This window comes from Anopheles gambiae, chromosome 2, assembly GCF_943734735.2.
Source record: "Anopheles gambiae chromosome 2, idAnoGambNW_F1_1, whole genome shotgun sequence".
NCBI lineage: Eukaryota > Metazoa > Arthropoda > Insecta > Diptera > Culicidae > Anopheles > Anopheles gambiae.
In genome coordinates, this window is record NC_064601.1 from 117,212,325 (window position 1) to 117,220,273 (window position 7,949).

Here is a 7,949-nt window from a genome sequence, read left to right on the forward strand (position 1 = left end):
GCAACGGGGAAATATAAACGAATTTTCCAAACCATCCTCCGCTCTCCACACCACCTGCTCCAACAAACCAGAAAAGGTTCTGATCTTCCCAGCATCTCCCAGCTTCTCCTGCTGCTCTCCGCAACCGTGCAGGGTTGTTTGTTACTTTTGTTTGCGAGATGTTTAATTCTCTCGCACGCTTTTATCCCCATCCGTATGATGTATGACGTTAATGTGCGGTGTTAAACACTACATTTACTTGGCAAGGGCCAACAATGTGTATTTACGCTTGGGATATGTTTACGATCAACCTGTCATCATGCTGAGAAGCTTCAAATGGTTTTTTAAAAGGCGCATTATACGTCTAAGAGGGTATTTTCGTTTGTGGATTATATCATTATACACACCTTTCCCCCACCAAACGACATCAAAATCATCAAAAGTCAATTTGACACTCCAGTGGTTGTGCCCAAGGTGTATGGATATTAGGAGGTGAAGTGCTTCAGAGCAAATTGACATTTCACGACTTGACATAACAATACTGGGGGCTCCGGTATTAAAATCGGGGAAGGCTGGAGGGGGGTATAGAAAATTGTATGCGATTTGACATAACAATACTCAATGATGGCGCCCGGAAAACGCGCTAACAATTCACCTCCTTAATAAACACACCTTGGTTGTGCCGTCTTCGTCGTACGTTCTCGGTCTCTGGGTCCGCCATTAGTAACCCTGCATCTAGTCAACCGTCCCAGCCCAAGTGGCACTCTCGCCTTGGAAACGCACCATTTCCTGGCAACGCTATACAAACGCACGTGCGCCCTCCGCCTATAGAAGAACACCATTGACGACGCTCAATTTAAATCGAATCTTTGATTAGATTATTGGTTTCTCGCAAACGCGGCAGCCAAACCACTCCAAAGGCAGTTGCCGCGTCTTACCAAGCCAACCTGTTAGCAGGCTAATGCGAAATCAGTGCCGGAACTGCTGCTCGTCATTTAACCTTTCATAGCCACACAACAACGATCCGAACGGCTCCCAGTAGCCGGTGGTTGGTTGTTCCACGCGTTGGGACACGTTCCACGACGCCCGTCACGTCGTCTTTGTGTAGGGCTAGATACTACTGCAGGATTCCCTTGGCGCGATAAAACTAATGCACACCGCATTTATCCACTATCTCCCACCCTCTCTCTCTCTCGCTCTCGTTCACAGGAAAAGGAACCGCCCGAAGTGGGATCATCATCGTTGGCCAAATCTTCCCCACTGTCGGCATCGCGCGAAATGACGAACCTGCGGGACCAGCTCGACCAGCAGCAGCAGCAAACGCGCCAAGTGCTGGCCCAGCTGATGCTCGTCCGTGAGCAGCTAATCTCGGAAACGAATGCCCGCATGGAAGCCCAGGTAAGAGGAGAGGGACCGTGATACTGGGGAGAGGAGGGGGTTTTGCAGCAAATTACAATAATTTGCCGCCCAGCCTCTCACTCTCTGTCTTGATTGCAGCGCGCCCATCATCATCCCTTGTAACGGCTCTGGGTTTGCTTCTACTTAATCTTCTTCTTCTTCTTCTTCTTCGTGTTCTTTCTTCGCCCTCTGCAGGCACGTATCCAGCAGCTGCTGCAGCAAAATCGTGAGCTATTAGAGCACATTGCATCCCTCGGTGGCTATCACGAACCGGACCGACCGGGACTGTCCGCAACCGCCATCGGTATCGCACCTCAGGTAAGAACGAGTGAGCGAGCTTTCCTCCTCCCCCCCCCTTGAGGGTGATGAACGGGTGTGGGGAGGAAGGTGAAGTTTCTCTGTGTGTTCGCAGGATCGCCCTTTTTGCGCCTTTTCGTGTGTGTGTTTGTGTGTTTACGTTGTTGTCTTCTAATTTACCAACACCCCGACATTTTATGACCTCCTTCCTTTCCCATCGTTATGATGCCGCAGGCGCTTGTTTGTCTGTTTTTGTTTGTGCAGTAATTTTTTCCTTCCCAACACCCTCTCGGTGTGAGTGATTGAGTCACGCGAGGCGATTCATCTCGCTCAAAAGCAGCCGCTCGAGAGGCGGAAAAGCAGAAAAGCAAGAAAGAAATAAGGGAGCAAAACAAATACCAATCGGAAGCATTAATCCCTAGTCCCCTTCTCGCCGGTCCGGTTAAGCTATATATTTTCCTACCAGTCCAATTTCTCTCCCTTCCGCTCCCAAATCGCAACCCGCATCGCCCCACGCTTGTCGCCCGAAGGCGCAAACGAAACGAGTCAAAAAGCGCCCAAAGTTATGCAATCTCGCAGCAAGCGAGCGACTAACCGAACGAACCGTGCTTGCTGCTGCTTGTGTTTAGGTTTACTGTGTGTTTTTGTCTGTGTTTGTGTGTGTATGTGTGTCCATAACTTGATCGATGCTGATTAAATAGCCTGCAAGCCTAACACGATTCCAAAGCCGTCCGTTCGTGCCCTTTGACCCGGAAGCTGTCCGAGGTAAGTTTCATGCGCTTTTCGTTGCGCACGTGCAAAAACGTGACCGCTGCGCTTTGCCCATCTCTGGCTCTCCCACGTTCATACTAACACTTTGCTCCCTTCTTTTTAGTTTTCCTTCCTGCAACAGCAGCAACAGCAACAACAGCAGCAACAGCAGCAACAGCAGCAGCAGCAGCAGCAACAGCAGCAACAGTTGACCGAACTGCTCAATCTCGGGGCAGCCGGGCTAAACTTTACGCCCGCCCTGCAGCAGCTGCACAAGCTGCAGTCACTGGCCGGTTTGGTAGCGCCCACCGCGGCACCCACCAGCCCACTGGCCGCCCAGCAGGAGCTGTACAAGCTGAACCAATCGCTGCTAACCCAACTGTCCGGTGGCACTTTCCCCGGCGCGTTCTATCCCGGTGCCATTCCGACCAGCATCGCCCCAACGCAGCCGCAGGGTGTGACGGCGGGCGGAGTAGCCGCAGGCGTGCCAAACTTCATGTTCACAAACCCGAGCGCGGCCGGCTTCGGGACCGGGTTGGCCGGTGGCTCCACCAGCAAACCACCGTCCGCTGACAGTTCGAGCAAAAACTCACCGACGGCAACGTCTTCCGGCTCGAGCCGGCTTATCGGTGGTGGGGCAGGCTTCCTGACCGACACTGGCCAACGCTCGAACCGCCCGTCCTATGCGTCTTCCACGTCCACGCTGTTCGACGAGCTCCGGTTAGCGCGCAGCCTCGAGAAGGGCATGGAATCGCTCCGCACGGACGACGATGGGACGAGCCCGTTCATCAAGCCACTGTCGCAAGTCGGCACACTCACCACAATCGATCCGGACGGCAAGGTGAAGGTGGTGGTACCGATTAATCCCAACGAGCAGCAAACGACAAGTCAGTCGACACAGCAGCAGCAGCACCACCACCAACAGCAGCACCAGCAACAGTTAGACATTCCGGCGGTCGGACCCAGCCGGAAGTCGGCCTCCTTCTCCGAGCTGCCGACCAGCGGCGGTGCGAGTGGCAGCTCGGGCACGAGCGGCACGGCCAGCCGGGAGGGCAGCGCCCGGAACGTTTCGATCCTGAAGGACAGCACGCGCAGCAAGACATCCATTCCCAGTCTGGTCACGCTCAAGGTGACGGACGAGAGCGGCACCACCGTCACGAGGAAGCTGCCGGCGACCCCGAGCTTCATCACGCGCAGCACCAGCGAGAAGGTGCCAAACCGCAGCCAGATCATGAGCCAGGTCCAGCGCACTCAGTGGGCCCGGCACACCACCAAATAGTGACCAAGGCGACGAAGGCGGTGACAACGGCGGGTGCATGCGGACTCGGACCACAATTTCTCGTTACAATATCCTCCCTCTCTTCATCTCTCTCTCTTTCTCTATGTATCTAGTCGGTTTTCTAACCTAAATAGCGTGTAATTATGTCGAAAGACACACCACCCGCAAGACCATCAATGACAGACTGGGTTCAGGTTTTTCGGGTCGGGACGGTCTCGGAACGTCGTTTCCATCCATCGCACTCGGTAGGAGAACGCATTACCGTGTGGCGGCGAAACAAGCGACGAAGGAAGAAGAACTGTAAATATTAGCAACAATTTCAAATTGAACGCTCATGATGACACAATAACGGTGATGGTAACGATGATTAGCAAATAAAGGTTCAAAGTTAAGTTAACAACAACAACAAAAAGAAGACCAACTCAAAGCGGCCAATGGCACAATGGTGTGTTTGCGTTTTCCCGGGGTATTTCTCTTCCCGTTTTTTGCCTTTTCCACCTTTTACCTTTATCTTTTTCGGGGTTTACGGGGTTGCTACCGCTAGATGACTATCTTTGGGAAATGGGATCGATCGGTGGGGGAAAATTGAAAACCATTCATTACCGACCATTGCTCCGAAGGGCGTTTGCTTTTCGGGGTCGGCATCTGCTTCTTTCCGCTATTCTTTCTCTCTCGTAGCCGTCCTCCCGACGGCCCACAGAAACACACCGGAAAAAGGCGCAATTTACTCGATACGACCGATAAATCTGTTTGTTCGTTGAAGCTTTAATGACGCTGACTTTTCCTCTTTTTCGCAGCTCTCATCAACGGCTAAGGTGGCCCGCTGGTTCCACACGCTCCAGTGGACGAACCAAACGCAGTCGCTGTCCCGGCCCGAGTCCGGTTTCGTGTCGGGCGATTCGCGCTCGGAGCGCAACCAGAAGTCGGACGTCGATATGGTGGACCTGCTGGCGAAGGAGCATTCGGCCGGCGCCGGGGTCGACCTGTGCGACGAGTATCTGCTGGTCGAGGGCACCAGCAACCTGTGGAGCAAGCTGAGCGTGAAGAAGCGCAAGAAGCTGCTCGGCCTCAAGCTCGGCAAGGTGACCACCTTCTAGCCCCGGCGCCGCTGGCCACCGCTGGCCGGCGGCGGCGGAGGAGGCGGTGGCCAACGGTGGTGGGGTGTCAGCAGTGGCGGTGGGGGCAGCGAGCTGCCACCGGTGCGGCTGACAACGACCGCCGCCTCACCCTCGGCGAGCGATGCCAGCGATGTGGACGACTAGAGTGCGAGAGCGTGTGTGTGGATGGGAGGAGCGAGGAGGATGTGTGACAGACCGTTTCCTTCCGGCCTTAGACTGGGTATGCTAAACCCGCGGAGGAACCACACACACATGCCCCCTCACTCCTGCTCATCGTGCGAACATACACACACACAGACAGACAAACGCAACACTCAAAACCCACGCCATGAAAGCGAGATTTTAGCGCCAGCAAGGAACAAAAAACTCGAAATACACACACAAAGACACACACAAAACGACCGGGAATTAGGAGAAACGGAACGTTCTGCCGTGGTGCACGAACGATGCTCTGCATTTTCTCCCGCCAAAAGCAACAACCAGTTGTCGCCAAACTACGCATTCCTTCCTTCCTTCCGTTTCGCGGCACACTTGGATGGTGTAGTGTAGTGAAAAACGAAGAAACGGTAGCTTATACGATAGAAGAGGGTGCGTTTAGGGTAGAGACGGTAGTGTACGCTACTGCTCCATACTACTTGGTAGCCTAAGCCGAAAGATAACCACCAAAACCGGTAATCCTCATTATGAAGCGGGAAGGATGACGTCCATTAGCAAGAGCAAGCGGCCCAGCTGGGCAACAAGTTATCCACCCATAGATAACTAAACGAAACGCCTAGAGAGAGCCTGCGTGTAAGCGCGTAACCGACACGTGTTTAGTGTGTAAAGAGGGGGTAAAGTAGCGGCAGCTTAGTGGCGTAGTGGCCCTCGCGACTCATATCATATCTGTCTGCTGTCCTCTCATATCCGCGTGCCCCCCCAACAAGGCACGCGCTAATTATAGAACCTCTCCATTCACGCTTTCGCGTTAGCTGCTGCTGCTGCTGCGTATCTTGCTGTTGCTGCGTACACGTTCTTCGCCACGCATTAGAGTTACGAGTTGTTGCGCGCTCATCTGTTCATGTTCAGCTTCACCCCCGTTTAAGACTCTCGGACGCCGTCGAGGACGTTCTCTCATATATATCTTTAAATTAAAACGTATTTAACGTCACTTCTTCCCCCCGTCAAGACTGAGCTGGACGAACAAAATTGTGTTACTTAGAGCGCTTATAACAGTTAAGGGGGCCCATCCCCCGACACATTCCCAATTTCGTATATTGTAACCTCTATCCTCCCATTCTTCATCTTCGACCGAAGATGATGATCCGTGCTTTTGTTGCGCGAGACAGTTTGGTTTAGATTTTTACATAACTCTTCACGTATCAGAGGCGTGCTTTTTTTACATTTTTCCCCCACACAACCGTCATACATCTTAGCTTGTAAGTAGTTTAATTTTCCAAAAAACTCTTCCTTTTTTGCCTCTCCAAGACATTCCATTCCCATTCCCAAGCCCACATTTTCGCTTGTAAGCTTCCTGCGCGTGTGTTCCCGTCCCGCGCTACGTCGCGCGGGAAAGTGGACAGGAGAAAATTTATGGAAAAAAGATAGTAGTGAATAAAAATTATAATATTACACATTTTCCCTGTGAAGACAAAAAAAACCACACACCCCGATTGAACCGTTCTTACTGACACTGGCTGTGGCTGGAGCGCGGAGAGCGCGGATCGTTATTTTTTTTTTTGTTATTATTGCATCCACGCCACAAGGTGAGCCATTTTCTTATTCTCCTCTTTGCGCTTCTATTCCTGCATTTCCGAGTGAATATATATATCACCGCAGCTCGCATTATCGTCGGATTTTTGCTATATTTTAATGAGCCTCACTAATGGCTTCGGTCGGTCGGTCGGGCACCATTATGATAAGCATGGCCTCCTACTACTGTGTTTCTGCTGCTGCTCCCGCCTTTGCTAGCCAAAGGTGGAAGTCTCGTGATGCTCGTCGTCTATGCTTCCCGGTGTGCTGGGCCCTGTGCTGCAATATTATCATGCTGTGCTGCGACCTGGCATTGTTGAGGAGCCCATCAAGAGTCCAATGTGTCTCTCGTGACATGATTGATGGCCAACATCTTTCCATCGGGGTTAGACTAAGGGGGAAATGATCTGCCTCTTTTCTCTTTGCCTTGTGTGTTGTTTTTTTTGTTATTCTGTTTTCTTCTCTCCCTTTTCCAGCATTACTCGAAGCTTTCCGCAGGCGCTGTTGTTCTAGGCAGCGCTTCGAAAACCTACCTTTTCGCTCAACCCTCCTGCCCCGGGATGGTAAGCACTGCGATGAATGATGACTTTCGGTTGCGGGTGCGTTCGCACACTACATGCAAGCCCCACTTTACCTATCACAAGAGCACACGGTTGGCTTTCGCCTTATTTATGGGTAAGTAATGCGATGTAACAACCGGCAACGGCGTTAAACGGGCGAAGCGCCAAGCAGCAGACTTTGGCGTTTGAGTTTTGTCCCTTCCAAGGCCGGCACTATACTATCGCTCTTAGGGATTACCGAAGCTGTCGTTCGTGTTTCGCAGCCTTTTTCCGACACTTTTGCCGCCTAGTAAGCCAAAGAGGGAAAAAAAATAGACGAGAAAGTTAAATCCAATCTATTGTTCACTTTACTCTCCCTTTTTTCTTTTCTACTTCCATCAGCTGCCGTCAATTGATTTTGCAGTACGTTTCGACAAAGCACAAGAAGCTCCCGTTTATCTTTCACATTTTCTTCTGCATTTTCTTTTTGCATTTTGCTGTTCATCCGCAACACCTCAATCAATTCATTGTAATCCAATCTGTGCCTGTGTGGAAAAGCCGTTCCGCGAAAAAACGAGGGAAACTTTGCCTTTGCAGTCACACATCATAAATTTTGCCTGCTGCTGCTGCTGCTGCTGCTTGTGCTGTTACTGTTGTGCGATGAAAAGTGACGCAAAAATTGCACAGCAAGAAGTGGGGGAAGAGGACACCCTGCTGCCATTGAGCGATGAACTCATCCGGACGACTCGGTCTGGTTGAACCGGTTGGTTAGGAAGGCTCACCCAAGGGTCCCATTGCGACGCGCTTTGCCACGCGGAAAAGGATGTGGCCCTTCGCTTCACAAGAGGGTAATCTATCAAT

The 7,949-nt window shown here is 51.8% G+C and overlaps 1 protein-coding gene across 5 annotated transcripts in view; it reads left to right on the forward strand.

Moving 5' to 3' along the window:
* LOC1269602 (capon-like protein) overlaps positions 1-5,219 on the forward strand; it is a 70,054-nt gene extending 64,835 nt beyond the window's left edge. For 3 of the 5 annotated variants that reach the window (XM_061647570.1, XM_061647567.1, XM_061647568.1), the window contains 3 exons: positions 1,189-1,377; positions 1,573-1,695; positions 2,549-4,118. In XM_061647570.1, the coding sequence (XP_061503554.1) occupies positions 1,189-1,377; positions 1,573-1,695; positions 2,549-3,703 (1,467 nt within the window). In that variant the 3' untranslated portion in view covers positions 3,704-4,118. Of the gene's footprint in view, positions 1-1,188; positions 1,378-1,572; positions 1,696-2,548; positions 4,119-4,500 lie in introns of those variants that run through there. The other 2 variants (XM_061647571.1, XM_061647569.1) reach the window with 1 other exon arrangement.
* Positions 5,220-7,949: the final 2,730 nt, after the last annotated feature.